Raw genomic sequence first — 17528 nt, 5'->3', positions numbered from 1 at the left:
AATAACTTCCTGTTGTTTTTCTTTGATTTTTAAAAAAATTAAATGCTAATGTGTTTTTCTCAGAATTTGTGCATAATTTAATCATTAAATCTAATCATTAAAAACACTCTGAAACGTGATCTGAATTGTTCACAACGTGTCTGAAGCATGTCCGTAACTCGAAATGCCAAAAGTGATGGGACACACCTTTTTCTAAACTAAAGAATGCTGCACTGACTTGCATGATATGCATGTGGGGTGTCCTCTATTTTGAATATGGGTCTGATTTTTTGTTGTTTGTCTGCTTGCATTTACAATTCCAGACAGATGTTGCCCATCACAATCATTACCACATTACCACTGCGCTGTACACTGTGGGTGGTAATGCCTTATGTTATGTATTCCCAGTACTTAATGGACGTGACAATGTGGATCGAGGAATGTTCAGAAATAGAATTTCCAAAGAATCAGTCTGGCAACCATTTAAAAATCAAGGGTCCTATTTTAGTGATCTATAGGGCACCGGTCAATTGCAGATTGTGCAACTGGATTAAGGCCGTGTTGGTGTGTCTTTAGTATCGTGAGGCCACAAAAAATACGCCTTGTGCAGCTTGAAACACAAACAAAAGGCATGAACTAATTAATAATCTCTTCATTAATCATGGGTGTGGTTAATTTTGGGCGTAACATGAAATAAAACAGTCACTGTGCCAGTAGTCATTCCCTTTAAGTTCACACTATGAAGGTACGTCAGCAGCTCATTTAAGGGAACAGCGATGTTATTTTATTCCTTATTCCGTTTATCGTTGAGGTAAAATTCGGATTTGTGCTCTGTGTGTTTAACAAGCGGGTGTGTATGCACGCTGGGCGCACCTAGAGGAATCGCCTCTGATGATTGACTGTTGTCAGGGTTTTAATCAGTCAGTGGAGCTCCTGTGTTTTCCACCACCAAGATAGCAATACACCAGATATGTACCTGAACAAACCTCACTTCCAGCAGACCACCACACCCATCAGAGTAGATTTATTTATAGTAAAAAAACTGTTGACGGGATGTAAGATAGCAAAGAGTTAATACTAAGCAAAATATTAATGTACTAACTAGGGGCCAATTTCATTTGTCATTTGTCACTGCAAAGTTTAGAAGCTCCTTTAGCTGTTTTCCACTTCAATTTTTCTATTTCCTATTATTGATCCAGACGTGAATATCTCCTTTCTTTCTATTTTTATATTGAATTGTAAAAATGTATCATGGATATTTGAGAATACTTTTATGTATCTACACTACATACTACATTCTTCTCTAAAATGCATGCAGAGTAGGGGAGGATGTGCGGGGGATTATATTTTAAGTCAAATTAGTACCAATTTGGAGGGGGACGTTCTACTATTTTACCTTTTTTCTAACAATTTTTAAAAAATTATACATTACTAGTCAAAAGTTTGGACACACCTCTTCTCATTCAGTGTTTTTCACTTTTTTAAAAAAGTGTTTATCTTGGAGTTTCACAGTGTGAAGGAAAAGCAGCAGCCATTGTTCAGCACCTCCAGGAACTCCTTTTTTCAAGACACTGAGAAAACTATTCCAGGTGGCTCCTCCTTAATAAAGACACTGAGATTAAAATAGTAAGGAATAAAAGAGTGTCCAGATCTGTCCTCAAAAAAAGGATAAAATATATTCTAGTTTGGTTGCCACTTTTTTCTTTGTTTACAGAATAAATTAGCATGTATTTCTGTATTTTAATATAGTCTTATTAGTCAATATTAAATTTACAATGTAAAGGAAAAAAACGCACTGAATGAGAAGAGGTGTGTGCAAACTTTCAACTAGTACTGTATAAATACACATATATAAACTATATAAAATAATAAAAAGACACACATACAAGTTCATTGATGGTTATTGGGGAGCAAATATGTCACAAAAATGCCATTATTTACAATATCACAACCCCTGGTTCCTAAACCACCACTGAATCAAAGAATCTGGGTTTGTCCACAGTGAATTATTTTCACGAGAAACGACTATAAATGACTTTTTTACTTCGCAATAATTGAAATATGCAGAAATATGGAAAATTTGAGCATCCTCTTATTTTGCTAAAAAGAGTTCTTTGCTCATTTTTAAATTCTAAAAAGATCCAATATATTATATAATATATTTATTCCAGGTTTAATTTAGTGTATCGTTGCAATATTTCAGTCTGTTTCGGTCCACAAATGCACTGGAAACATCACAAGTAGATGTTTGTATCCGGAGGCGTCCTGTTTTGCGTGGAATTTTCATTAGTTTCTTGTTCATGTTATAAATCGGTCTTGTTTGGTCATAAATAAATGCGACAGGCCCCGAGATGAGCTCATTTCAGTCAATCGCATTCTGGCTGCAGCTCCAGCTGCACTAAACGGCTAAACCCACTCCATACATAACAATGAATGCGCTGCAGGATCCTCTGCAGGATGTCACTGGAGTCACACTCATATTTCATGTGCTGCTTGGAGTGAATACAGTATACAGGCCTCTGTAAATCATCTCATTCTCTACTATCCGTAAAGTTCAAGGAGCAGAGCCCGGATCCACGTCTGGCCGACCCCAGTAGGTCAGTAGAGGTTGTCCTTGGTGGTGGTGGTGGTGTGGATGGTGCTGGAGTCTTCCAGAGTGGACCCCCGGTGTACGGGTCGCGGCCGGCAGCGCAGCAGAGCCAGGAGCTCGTGGGATACGCTGCTGGAGAAGGCTGTGTAGATCCAGGGGTTGGTGCAGGAGTTCAGACTGGCCAGCAGCATCAGTATGGTGAAGGCCACTCCTTAAAGACAGAGAGACAGAGACATAGAATTAGAGTAGAACTGTACTGGAGTGTTGAATTATTGGAGTGTTGGGGTGTTGGAGGGTTGGGGTGTTGGAGTGTTGAATTATTGGAGTGTTGGGGTGTTGAATTATTGGAGTGTTGAGGTGTTGTAGTGTTGGTGTTGAAGGGTTGGAGTTGGAGTGTTGGAGGGTTGGAGTTGGACTGTTTTAGAGTTGAAGTATTGGAGGGTTGGAGTTGGACGGTTGGACTGTTGGATTTGGAGTGTTGTAGTGTTGGAAGGTTGGAGTTGGACTGTTAAAGTGTTGAAGTGTTGGATTATTGGAGTGTTGGGTTGTTGGAGGGTTGGGGTGTTGAATTATTGGAGTGTTGGGTTGTTGGAGGGTTGGGGTGTTGAATTATTGGAGTGTTGGGGTGTTGTAGTGTTGGTGTTGAAGGGTTGGAGTTGGAGTGTTGGAGTTGGACTATTTTAGAGTTGAAGTATTGGAGGGTTGGAGTTGGACGGTTGGACTGTTGGAGTGTTGGATTTGGAGTGTTGTAGTGTTGGAGTTGGAGTGTTGGAGGGTTGGAGTTGAACTGTTTTAGAGTTGGAGTTGGACTGTTGGACTGTTGGATTTGGAGTGTTGTAGTGTTGGAAGGTTGGAGTTGGACTGTTAAAGTGTTGAAGTGTTGGATTATTGGATTATTGGAGTGTTGGGTTGTTGGGGTGTTGGTATGTTGTTGTGTTGGATTATTGGAGTGTTGGGGTGTTGTTGTGTTGGAGTGTGTCCTGTGGCTGTCCTCCCTCTGTCCTCTACTCTTTACTCAGGCAGCACATTAGCGCTCGTATCCTGATGCAGGGAAGAACCTGTTTTAAATAACATGCTTCAGTCCCGTGCTGCTCTCACCCTTAGCCAGATGCTGGGCTTTCAAAAGCTAATGACACTGCCAAAGACTTCTCACACACACATACACACACACACATTAGATTAATTTAGTGTCGTGTGTCATATATCTCTCCGCACTTTTCTGAGATTTAATATTATCTACTGATTAAGCTGCTTTGGACAAAGGGTTATTACCCTCTTAATGAAATTCCAACATTATTTTGACAATAATACTGACATACAATGGTTCAGAAAAACTTTAAAGGCATCTCATAATGTATATATTTTAAATATACCGACATGCTGTCATAGTATCATGTCTGCTGTGTGATGCATAAATGTGAATGTGAATTCTGGTAGAGAGTTGAATTCATCACCATGTGACCAGATAAATATATATATTTTTAGTTTTTTTTTTGACATAATTTTAATATTTCTGTTACAGACTGTCATATTAAAAGTAGAACTCACTGTAAGGTTGGATGAATCAGTGGAGGCCCCTGTGAAAAGGATGTATACTTAGAGCATTAAAATTAAGTTGAAATTAGATAAGGGATACTAAAAGTGTTGATAGAAAATATATGTAGTGGCATTAAGTACTGCTTAAAGTGTATTTTAGTGTAGTTTATATTTTCCAGTAGTATTAAAGTGTACACAAAACATGCATCAATATGCTTAGTACTATATTTACAATATATTTCAAGTGTATTAAAATTATGTTTAAAAAATATATAATTAAATCTACTTAAACTCACAGAAGCTATACAAAAAAAAAAACACTTAAAAGCACAACCTATTGGTTTTATGTTGTATTTAAATATAGCTTAATTACATTTAAAATATTTTGTTGTTGTTTCAAAATAGTACATTTAGTATTTACAGTATTTAAGTACATAAAAATTTTAATGTTAAAAGTATGTACTATTTCATGTTAAGTACTTTTCTTTTACAGAGGGGTGTTTGCACTGTGTGGAGACTCCACTGTGTATTGTTCAACAGCCGATACGATTTATGACTGGACATTACATTGTGATACATATATAGTGACATACTGTATGCTATTTATAGAGCGCTATATATATGTTTTATGGTATGAAATGTGTAATAGAAAAGGGAAAGGTTGAATGAAGGACCCTGGGTGGGATATATTTCATGTGTGTATTTGTCCTGTGAGCAGTGTGTGTTATAAAAGCAGGTAGTTTGACCTCTGCTGTGATAGATTGCTATCATTTACTCCACTTTCACTCTATAGGCTAATTCACTTCATCTTTCTATCTATCTCGCTATCTGATGTCTACCCAAAAAAACGTTATAATTTTATATCATACATCACTGTGTTAATAACACAAAAATGTATACGGTAGTTCTAATAGGTTTAAAATTTTATGTACTTTCACAAGTTTCAATATATTATGGTTCGTATTTTTCTTTTTTTTAGGGGTGGGGGGGGCGATCCTGATTTAGGGTTGTAGAATATAGTGATTGTGCTACACCTCATTATTATATTTTGGTTAGTAGAGCATTTCTTATTTGTTACAATTAACTTTTTTAGAATTAAATTAAATATAATTTTTTAAGTTTTCTTGTTTTTTTTTTTTTTTTGGTTAGTTATGGTAATAATATTGTTTTCTGTTATCCATACAAAACAAGAATCAGTGGGGTATTCTATTATAAAATCTCATGCAGTACAATTCTTTTTTTCCCCAATTTTCCCCCAATTTACACAGCCAATAACAGCCAATAACAGCTACTGAGCCATTGTTTTTTACACCCCTAAAACTAGCCTTACTCTGCTTCATCGGCTCAACGCACATAAACGCACTGCCCCCTCCAATTGGTCACATCTGGGTGTTACAAAGACGTTTCTTACATCGTCCAATTGAATAGTTTTGATAAATGGGACACAGTTTTATAAAACAAGCTTTATTTCCTATAAACTAATAAATATAAATGTATATTTTTAAATATAATTGTTCGATTGAGCTTTTGCTTTTATTTTTGCTGAATCAATCCTTTCTTTTAGTAAACTTTACTTTTACTAATTTCTGCGTACAATATACTAAAAAGAATGTATTACATGCCATCCATGTGTTGAGACAGTATTTTTAAATTTCAGGAATTATAATATATTATGTATCATAAATTATTTGAGTAATATTGTATAAATGAAGTAAAAGTAAAAGAAAAGATTGATTCAAAAAAATATAAATTAAGTAAACTTTACTAAAAGAAAGGATTGACTGAAGTTCAGTTCACTTATTTACTCTATGTAACACTTAAGTCTTGAAACCAAGTTGAAGTTACTTAAATTTATCTGAAATTAAATTGCAAATGCAGAAAGTTGCAAAGCTTTTTAAAAGTTAATTTTACTCTTTTTTTTCAGTGTTTCAGATGAATTTGAATAATGTTTACTTCGTCTCAACTTTTAATCGTTTTGCATTCTCTAGAATCGACATGCTGGACCATTAAAATAAACTTCTTTATAAACTGTTTATAAACCCTTTATAAAAGAGCCTTATTATTAATGAGGTACTATGAATGGGATACATCGCTGTGCATTGACTGTGTGACCCGGACTGTGTGATCCTGACTGTGTGATCCTGACTGTGTGATCCTGACTGTGTGATGGAGCTGTGTAAACGCAGTGTTGGATCAGTTCAGATTTACCTTGTACCGGTGGGTTGGGGTCCCACGCAGCCCAGAGCTGTACTATGAAGAAGGGTGACCAGCACATGGTGTACACCAGCACTATGACCAGAGTCATCCTCACAGTTTTGGACATTGCTCTGGAGACGCCGGGCGGAGGTGGGGGCAGGGAGCGGGGAGGGAAACAGGGGGGGTAATGGACTGGGTCTGACCCCTCTGTTAGGGGCTCCAGAGAGTTTAAATAAGGCAGAGAGGTCTGGTAGCAAGACGGATCCGTCTCAGAGAAGACCTTCTGCCTCAGAGAGCGGTCCTGATGAGGCGCTGGTGAGTTCTGGTGAGTATTGTGAGTATTGTGAGTATTGTGAGAGTGAGGCAGCACATCAGGAGATCTGGACGAGCTATAGCCTGTGCTCAGCTCACACCCACACCCCTCACAGTCCGGCTGTGGTGCATGCTGGGAGCTGTAGTTCTCACAGTGCGGATTTGAAGATTGGCTGTTATTGTTCTTCAGTGGGAATTCTTCTGCGTGTCCTCCTCTCGTTCTCTCTCTCGTTCTGTCCTCCTGCGTTCTCAGGCCGGGGAAATGGAAGAAGACCAGGTTTTTCTTGAAGTCTGCCGACACCACCCGCTCCGACTTCAGATAGATGTTGTCGTGGATCTCTCTGAAGATTCGCACCTGTGTGAGAGACACAGTTATACACTGAAAAAAATGATGCGTAAAATTTGCTTTAAAAAAGGTTTCGCAACTTTCTGCATTTGATTTTTTTTAAGTTCATTTAATTTCATGTCAATTTAAGTAACTTCAACTTAGTTTCAAGACTTAAATAGAGTTACATAGAGTAAATAATTGAACTGAACTTCAGTCAATCCTTTATTTTAGTAAATTTTACTTAATTTCTGCATGCAATATTACCTATGTCAGGGATGACCCAGGCAGGGAGACGAGGAGGCGGACACAGGTGCAGGTAGGGCGAAATAAATAAATAATTTATTAAATAAATAACAAAGAAACACAAAGAAACAAGTAAACACGTAACAAAGATAATCAACCAAAACAACCGAGGGAGACTAGAGAACATAAACGAACAAGAGATAATAATAATTAAACAGGGAATAACAACAAGGAACTAAACTCGATAAACAATAACTAACCAACAAACCGTGAGTAAATAAACAAAGAAGTAAACTAGAGACTAAATAAAATACAAACGAAACTGGGCAGGGATAAACAAGGGGAATAAACCAGAAGCTAAACTAGACAAAGAGAACTAAACTAAGCAGGGTAAGAGAGAAATCAATGGAAATAAACAGGAAACTAGAAATACCAAACGAGAAATAAACAGAGATAAACACAGAGCAAGGACTAAGGCTTAAGAGACGCGGAGAACACAGAGAGAGACAAAACAACAGAGGAAGGTGCATAGACCGACGGAGACAAAGTGGTAGACGAGGGCTATTTAACAAACAGGAAACACACTAGAATTGGAAACACCTGGGGCAGGGGCGGAGCTACAAATGAGAAACACATGGAAAAGTACTGAGACACAGGGGCACAGGTCACGTGGGACACACACAGAGACATGAGACAGGGCTAAGACATGACAACCTAATTACAATTACTTAATTTATACAATATTATCATATATATTTTTAGTTAAAACACACATTCAAATATTTACATAATCTTAAAGATTTATTTTGTACACAGACCAAGTCTCACTGTCTCAACACATGTGTGGCATGTAATTTTTTTTTTAGTTTCTATCCATGTGTTGAGACAGTGTAATATGTGTGTTTTAACAAAAAATATTAAAATTTCAAGAATTATAATATATTATGTATCATAAATAATTCGAGTAATTTTGTATAAATTAAGTAACTCTTTTTAAGTTACATGAAACCGAGTTGAAGTTACTTAAATTTAGCTGAAATTATATTAATAAAAAAAAAAGCAAATGCAGAAAGTTGCGAAACGTTTTTAAGTAAATTTTACTCATAATTTTGTTCAGTGTACTGTTACAACGATTTAGCAAACTAATCACACAATACTTCAATAATAATTCAATGGAAAGGCTTGATTAAGGGCGTTTTCACACTTGAAGATCTGTACTACAGTCCAAACTAAGGTTCATGTGTTTGTTATATTGTATACACTTCATTTAAAATTTTACTTCCACACTGCAGTTTAGTGAGCCCTCTAAAGAACTCTTTAAACAAGGATTCATCTACAGTTACAGTAGATACAGAAATCACCAGGGTGGCATATTTTTTGCGCCCTCACAAAATCAAAAACACACCGACAAGCCCTAAATCCAGCTGCACGATCCACAATTGACCAGTGCACTACAGATCACTAAAATAGGGCCCTATGTCTTCAAATGCAGACTGAAATCGCATCTATAACCTAAATATAAATAGTTTGGATGCAACCAATGCCCTAGTTTAGAAATATGAAGTAAACAGCAGTAATTCCTGAAGAGTAAACTTATGATCTCTCTCTCTGCTCAATAAGGTCACTTCAGTTGATACCGTATGGTAATGCCCTTAATATAGCATCAGTGATTCCCCGCGGTGAAATGCTGGGGAAAGAGGATGAGAGCGTAATAAAAGCAGTATTGATGTGAGAGGACTGTGAATGTTGTTATTGAGGACGTGCTTAAAGACCTCTTTGTTAGCGCAAACTAACAAATGTTGTTCACATTAATAATAGTGTTCAGAGTAATTCATTTACAGGACATCATCAATAAAAACATCATAAAAACTGCGAGTGTTTCTGGAGGGAATATGTTGAAATCCTGAAAAAAAATATTATTGTGATATCAGACTATGTAGTTTTGCAAGTATACCAAATAAAAGACATTATTTTTTTTGACATCTGATTTAAGTGAGTAAAGATAACAAAAGAGTAAGGATCAGATGGTAATAAGTTAAATAAAGTGTTAAATAAAATGTTATTGAATTTAATGTAATTCAGGGAAGGTTTTTTTATTTTTTATTCATTTTTATTTAGACCAGGTTTAAATTTTGCAGAGTGACTGTTTTTTCAGGTTATTATACTGCACATATTTACAAAAACATCAGATCATAAGATCATAAAATGTCAAAAATAAGGGATCAAAAAATAAATAAAATAAAATAAAAAAATGATGCCAGGAACATTTCTCTATACTTCTTGGAAGATTCCACCCTGTCCTTTCTATTGTTCTTGCTGATTAGGGGTTTTATCTTCTGGTAAAGCCTTTGTGCTTTTGTCCATGAAGTCTTCTGTTAACAGTAGGTTGTTGCTAATTTTACTAATATTTGTTTTAGGGTCTTTTTTTTATTTTTTCCATCAACTACTATGCATTGTTATTGAGTACACCAGTGACGACTTTCTTCTTCACGACATTCCACTGTTGTTGTTCTGTTGTTCTGGCTATGGACAAAACATCCCTAACAGTCACATGTCCCAATACTTTTGCTCAAAATAAAGATGAGTGGATTCAGATAGAAGGTGCTATCTTCTGATCAAGATGTAGATACCTGGAAATAAAAGTTGAAAATTGGATATTTTGTGTTATACAGCAGAAATAATGGGATTGACCAAACTTTTCCAGTACTTTTGGAGGGAGCTGTATACAGGTGGTAGCTCTTTTCATAGGGCATTACATCGTTTAACAGATATTTACTGTAGGAATTTACTGGGAAAATACGGGAATTGGTTACAGTGATAATCTCATATAAATATACATATAATTTAACTCATGTTTATATTTTACACAGCGTCACAACCTGCATCATGGAATAAACATGTAAATGTAATGTTTTTTACATAATGTTTTGCAGGTTTATTAGGTGTAAACCTTGTGGCCTGATTGGTCAGGTATTACAAAAAAAATGGTTTCATTTAAGAACCTTGAGTGTGCCTTTGTTGTTGCTGTTATTGTTACTAGGATTTAGTAACAATAACAGCAGCAATTAAAATTTTAGAATTTAAATTAAAAATCAGAATTGAGTAACATCAATCTGATAATGTGAATGTAACCTTTATGTTTTTGTGAAGTTGGCACCTATGAATACAGGGACTAGAGGTACAGTAATTGGGCTGTTGACACATGCTGTGCTGTTTTCTACGCACTTTTAAAAGCAAATGTGACGTTATTTTTAAAGTGCAGCCAGGACAGGCTAAATAAAATGAAAGAAAACTACCGTCTGGCCTCTCAGTCTTTTAAAAATGCTCCAGCATCTGGACAGAGCAGCTCTGACAGCAACAACATTACAGAGGAGCAAACTCCAATCCACCTCCCAAAAACCTGTCTGTCTGAGTCTGACCTGTAATAAACCTGCTCCAAAAACATCCAGTAATTATAAAAAATCAACATTTCACACCAAAACTGTTCAGCAAGCAGTTTCTACTAAAGCCAGACAGCAGAGAAATAGAGAGAGAGAGAGAGAGAGAGAGAGAGAGAGAGAGAGAGAAAGAGGGTGGAGTGTGCTTATATAATTAATTGTGTACAGAAAAAATACCTTCAGCAGGTGTGACCTCTCCTGATGCACCAGTTTACAGCACTAATTTTAGAAGTCTTATTTTATATAATAAGACTATTATCTAAAATAACACTTAAAGCTACAGAAACACTAAATTATCCAGTTGAACAAATAACATTTCGAGAATTAGCCTCTTGAGACCCTGCGTCCACATATGAGGACATTACAACTGATTTAAAAGTAGATGTCAGGAATCCCAGTCAAAAGTTTCTACAGCCAGTCCAAACACAGAAACATGGGCCAAGTAAAAATGCTCCAAATAATGAAATTAGTTTATTTACTTACTGTAGAAGACTAACATTTAGCTTTTTGTTTGGGTTAATTGGGTACTTAAAACTGAAATTAACTACTGTCCCCATATGAGGACACTGACATATTTTTGAATAAAAAAAACTCCTGTACAAAGACAAAGTTTAGTTTTTATACTTTATACTAATAGTCCTACTAATCCTAAAAAGCTTGTATTAATTAAGAATCCACACCAAGCAAAAGTCCAGGTCCCTAAATCATTATCTATATTTATTACTTATTATCTTTCTCCCCAGTTAAAAATAATAATTCCTCTTAATTTGATAAATCATACCTCAATTTAAAGAAATAATTACCTTGTTTTTGTAAATCATTACCTTTAATAAATAATAATAAATCCTTGCCTTGATTTGATAAATCATACCTCAATTTCACAGATTTTTTTTTTATTTGATAAATAAAATCTTAATTTAATAAACCATTGTCTCAATTTAAGAAATGATTCACTTGATTTGATAAATCATTACCTTGATTTAATACATTGTTCAGTAGCTTTAATAAATCATTATTCCAGTATAATAAATGATTTACTCAGTTTGTCATGATGTGACAATTCATTACCTTCATTACCTAAAAATGTTATTTCCTTTATTTAAAATAAATATATAAAACCTTGATTTAATAAAATACTCCTTTATTTAATAAACCACTCTCTTGAATTTAGTAAATTATTCTATAATGTTTTATATCCCTAAATATAATTTTTTTCTATATACTTTTGAGGGCTCTTTAAAAAAATTGAAAATTCCATGGTAAATAAAATGTGCAGTTACAAGGGGACTTAAATGGTTAAATTAGCGAAGACAGTGGTTTATATATAATAATTCTTTATTCTTTTTGTTCATTCTAATACAGTTTCAGTTTTAAGTGATTTAGCTTAGTTTTTAAGGTGTATTAATCTTTTTTTAAATTTTATTTTTCATTTTCATTTATACAGTTTGATGCTTTATATGCCAAACCATTTATATTAGCATGAACATTGAGATTTAGCAGGATCTTTAGCATTATTATCACTGCTAGCAGGTACACATCTGCTTTAGTCAGACAACTTTTATCAGTTCATCCTAAAAGTAATTCTAAACTGACTGTAGTTCAGTTGAGTGGAGATTTCCTGGTGTAGCCGTGCTTTGATTGGCTCAGCTGAAGATTTCCTTAAAGGTAGCCAAAGACGATCTTTTCTACTCATATTTTATGAGCCAGTATATCAAACACTACCGGCTGTTAATTATGAAAAGCTATTGGAAAAAGAGTCGTCAGCCGCGGTTCACATTCTGAGTTTTAGAGCAGATCTGAATTTTAGAGGTCAGGGGAAGAAGCTCGGATGACACTGTTACACCGTCACAAAAGCCCATTTCAGATGAAAGCTGAGTCTAATGTCAGGAACTGTGTGAGTAAGTTCAGGATCAGCCAGTCAGGAATAAAAGCTTCAGGGAGAGGTCATCAATTATACATAAGAGTCCCAGCAGATTGGGGAAGACTGGCGTTACCTGGCAGACGGTGATGATCAGGGCCGGCAGGACGAACACAGCCAGGGTCATCCAGGTTACGTAGGCCTTAAGACCCCAGGGCTCGGCAAAGTGCCCCCAGCACTCAAACTCCCCTGGAGCCACCTCAGATCTGGAGAAAATAAACACCTGGGGGAACAGAATAAAGAGGAAAAAGCAGTAACTGCATTTAATAGGATATAAATGAGGATTACCAAAATCATATATGTAGAATTCCAGTCAAAACTGGGTCATTTTTCCTCTTTTATTCATAGTTTCCTTTGTTTTTAACCTACATTGTAAATGAATACAGAAGTCATCCAGACTATGAAGGAACACACACAGAATCATATAGTAAAATTAAAAGTGTTAAAAAAAAAACAAAATACTCTGTTAAGCATTAAGTAACTTCTGGTTTCTGAGGCTGGTACTTCCTTGCTCTTGCTCTAAGTTTCCTGGGGTGGTCCTGATGAGGGCCAGTTTCATCATATCATTTAAGGATACGGATATATTAAATGACCCTTACAACTGATGCTCTCAAACACATTAAGAGGCAACTACGGTCAACATGTCTCCCAAATTCCAAATAAAAATATTATCAGTTACAGCATGTTTTTTTTTTTTTTTCCAGAAAATGAGAAATAGCTAAAACACCAAAAAAAGATGCCGAGCTTTCAGATGCAGAGCTTTCAGCAAAGAAAACAAGTTCAATGTTCAAATAATCAATATTTGGTGGAATAAATCACATTTTTTTTCATGCATCTTGGCATCATGTTCTCCTCCACCAGTCTTACACACTGCTTTTGGATAACTTTATGCTGCTTTACTCTTGGTGCAAAAATTCCATCATTCTCTTGATTATATTCCAGAGGTTTTCAATTTGGTAAAATCAAAGTAACTCTTATGGTCTCTTATTTTTTCTCCACCCTCATTTTACTGACACTGATGCCAACATTTTGGTATTGGTACTGTATATAAACTGATTATTATTATTTAACATCCAGAGAACGCAGGAGACTTAATGAAGATATTATTCTTCATATGATATGTTAGTTATATAAGGAGAAAGGAACTCTTATACCTGTGGTACACTGAGCACGAGGGCCAGCCCCCAGGCCACCATGATTGGTGTGTTCCAGCGCGAGACCACGCCTCCTCTGTAGGCCTGCAGGGGGCAGCAGATGGCGTAATGCCTGTCCACCGTCATCGCCACGATCATGTAGGAGGACGCAAACATTCCCACGATCTGCATGTACTTCACTGAGCGGCACAGAGCGTCCGGACCCTGGAACCTTTCCGTGATGTCCCAGACTAGCTGAGGGAGAACCTGGAATAAACCAGCTGATTGGTTAATTGCAACAGTGGATCAACACCAGCAGATGATGGACATGTCTCTCCAATCCATCACTGATTGGTGGAAACTTCACACTAGACCTCGAGCAGTTTGGACTGTGTGTCTCTCCACTCTTCCTCTAGACTCTGCTTTCTTGATTTACTTAAAATGAAATGTAAAATGTACTGATGATCAGTGATGGTTTGGAGAGACATGTCTGTCATCTGCTGGTGTTGATCCACTGTGTTTTATTATCAAGTCTAAAGTCAGTGCAGTTTTGTTTTCCCACAAAATCTTATAGCACTTCACATCTTATAGCTTCCCTCTGCTCTGATAACTTTTATGGAGATGCTGATTTCATTTTCCAGCAGGACTTGGCACACTGCCCACACTGCCAAAAGTATAAATTGGTCTTATATAATATTCGAATCGTCTAATTTTACACTGACTTTTGGTTTGGTTTTCATTGGCTGTAAGTCATAATCATCAACAATAAAAGAAATAAACGCTTAAAGTAGATAAATAGGTGTTTAATAAATCTATATAATATATATGAGTTTCACATTTTGAACTGAACTACTGAAATAAAGTAACATGTAGAATATATGTGAAATATGGCTTCAAATACATATGCAGTAGCATCTTTAAAGGTCTTGTATATGTATATAAATATAATAAGCGCAAATGTACAAGTTCTACTTTATATTTCTTTAAGTACACTGATCATTAGCATAGCTATTTAGCATACTATAGCATTAAAATGTATTAATAATAGAAGATTGCATATTTTAGAGTGTCCGTTCTTTACTACAGCAGCCAGTATTCATGAAATAGCATTATATATAAGAAACATTTGCTTTTTAAACAAACAATATACTAAATAGGCTATTATACCATCAGTGATGCACATCAATCCATTATAAATATTGATTGTTAATCTTTTTTTTACATTTTTGACCGAACAATCACTATTTTTATAATTTTCTTTAGTATATAAGTCAACATCAAACCACATACACAGCAAATTTCTGGAGTTTGAAAGCCTGGAGTTAAACAAAAATGTGTGTAAGTGTTAAATTGAGTGAGTTTATTCTCCAACTTAAACTACAAGTTGAGTTGAGGGGCGTGACTGAACTCTCTAATGGGTGTGTCCCCCAATCTCAGCTCACCATCAGTGTGTAGTCTTGCCCACCAGGGCTTCCTTCCATTGGGTATTCCATTGCATTTTTTATAGTGGTTGTTTGCCTAGTTGATGTGTTGTTGGCTATAAGAGCAAGTTACCATCTTCCGCACTGTAAATTGCGACAAAGTCTTGGCAATGCACTGAAAATGGCAGTTTATTGCATTAATTATTTGCATGCATATATACTTAAAATTAGTTGATTTCAACTCTCACAGAGTTGAGAAATTTGCTGTGTAGAACTTCACTATATGCTCACCTGAAAGAAGGCCACCACCAGGTCAGCTACACACAAGTTGACCATGAACAGATGCATGGGAGCGTTGTATTTGCGTCTCCGCAGCAGAACCCACAGAACGAAGCTGTTTCCCAGGGTGGCGAGGGCCAGAACCAGACCCAGGACCCCTACCTCAGCGTGGGCCAGGGCCACGTCTCGCACTCTGGCTGGAGGGGGGACCTGAGTGGTGCTGGAGGAGCCGTTGTGAAGCAGCCAGAAATACGAGCCGCCTCCATGAGAGCCGTTGAGCCCCCCACGCTCCGAGAGAAGAGCTGAGGTGAAGTTGATCCACTGGACCGTCCCGTGAGCAGAGCCATCCCATTCCGCCTCCTCTGAGATGCTCTCCATCAGGCCTGAGCAAAAAAATGGATAAATTGAATTAATGTGTGTATTAAAGTTACTTATTAAAGCTGTATAAACATGAGGGAATAATGAAAAAGATGAAAATCTAATTCTACTGAAGACCAATTTCTAATCTGGTGTTTTTTGATGGTCATAGCGGTTGAAAAGTTGGTAATTTTAGTGATCATCCATCTCCCTTTTGATCATATTGATTAAGTGCCTTGCAAAAGTATTCGGCCCCCTTGAACTTTTCGACCTTTTGCCACATTTTAGGCTTCAAACATAAAGATATGATTTTTTTTTTGTGAAGAATCAACAACAAGTGGGACACAAACGTAAAGTGGAACGAAATTTTTTGGATATTTAAAACTTTTTTTAAAAATAAAAAACTGAAAAGTGGGGCGTGCAATACTATTCGCTTGGGGATACGTTTATTTATGAACCGTTCCATTGTAGACTTTGCTTTATGTTTTGGATCATTGTCTTGTTGGAAGTTTCAGGTCTTTTGCAGACTCCAACATGTTTTTTTCCAGAATGGTCCTGTATTTATCTCCATCCATCTTCCCATCAACTTTAACCATCTTCCCCTAACCATGTCCCTGCTTTTTCATGCCCAAACCATGATGCTGCCACCACCATGTTTGACAGTGGGGATCGTGGGTGTGTTCAGGGTAATGAGCTGTGTTTCTTTTACGCCAAACATAACGTTTTGCATTGTGGCCAAAAAGTTCAATTTTGGTTTCATCTGAGCAGAGCACCTTCTTCCACATGTCTGGTGTGTCTACCAGGTGGCTTGTGGCACTGTACATATATACCATATTTATATAATACCCTTTATCCTGGTAAATTAGCTGCTTAATTAGCTCTTGACCAGCATATGGTTGGTTTTATTTGATTTTGATCATGTTTGAAACGCATCTCTTTTTTCAGACCACCACACCCTGATGTGCAAAGATAAATCATGATTTCAGAAATGCACCAAAGTGACTGAGAAAAACGAAAAATTTAAAATAGTGAAATATCTCACTCTCAAAATCTGTTTTTTTTTTGTTCTACTGTGAATAAAATATAAGGCTGTGAAATTTGTATTCTGATCATTGCATTCTGTTTTTATTTATTTAATTGAAGTATTACATCGCGTGACAGTTAGTTTGGAATTGGTTTTGTACCTAAAATGCTGTGATTAAAGTGATTTTAGCTGCATCATCCAGCTCACGTCTGCCTGTCTGCGAGATTTTCACATGGAAGTTTCACATAACAGCCTCCCAGACCAGAGGCAGCCTGAGAGTTTGTGTTGGGGTTCTTATTTCACGCACAAGACTCTCCGGATTTGTTTTTCTAAGGCCCAGTAAAACAAATGAATGCTTGCTTCATGATAACATGAGCAGGGAGCGGATGTTACAGATAATCCCCTTTTTATGAGATGATCCTAAATTTGTTCGTCAATTTCACGCGCGTGCACGACCACAAACAATCTGTTTCTCTTCCTTTCGACCTCCTTTCTTAAGTCTGATTTATACTATCTGCCCAAATGTTTGCAGAATGCATTCAGCTACTTCTTATCTACTTCTAATCTAATACTTCTGTAACAAACTCCATTTCCCATGATACACCTGCACTCAACTCTACGGACATGCCAAATCATGTGACTCATCTGTGTTCTGGTTCGCCCTCCTACTCATTGCACACACCTGGACTCATCACTATAAATGCCCAGTATTAAACTTATTTTACATAGCTCTTCGGCTTTGCGTTTCTTTTGTGTTTTGACCCTTTTGTTGCCG

The 17528-nt window shown here is 36.5% G+C and overlaps 1 protein-coding gene across 1 annotated transcript in view; it reads right to left on the bottom strand.

Annotated features, from left to right (window-relative positions):
• Nucleotides 1-1864: 1864 nt before the first annotated feature.
• Nucleotides 1865-17528, bottom strand: part of avpr2aa (arginine vasopressin receptor 2a, duplicate a) — a 33653-nt gene continuing 17989 nt past the window's right edge. Inside the window, exons 3-7 of the mRNA XM_022677186.2 lie at nucleotides 15385-15755; nucleotides 13694-13939; nucleotides 12616-12762; nucleotides 6314-6968; nucleotides 1865-2780 (exon numbers count right to left, since the gene is read on the bottom strand). Of these exons, the coding sequence (XP_022532907.2) occupies nucleotides 2578-2780; nucleotides 6314-6968; nucleotides 12616-12762; nucleotides 13694-13939; nucleotides 15385-15750 (1617 nt within the window). The 5' untranslated portion in view covers nucleotides 15751-15755 and the 3' untranslated portion in view covers nucleotides 1865-2577. The remainder of the gene's footprint in view (nucleotides 2781-6313; nucleotides 6969-12615; nucleotides 12763-13693; nucleotides 13940-15384; nucleotides 15756-17528) is intronic.

Source organism: Astyanax mexicanus, chromosome 13 (assembly GCF_023375975.1).
Source record: "Astyanax mexicanus isolate ESR-SI-001 chromosome 13, AstMex3_surface, whole genome shotgun sequence".
In the NCBI taxonomy this organism is placed as follows: Eukaryota; Metazoa; Chordata; class Actinopteri; order Characiformes; family Acestrorhamphidae; genus Astyanax; species Astyanax mexicanus.
This window is presented reverse-complemented; position numbering and strand designations above follow the sequence as displayed.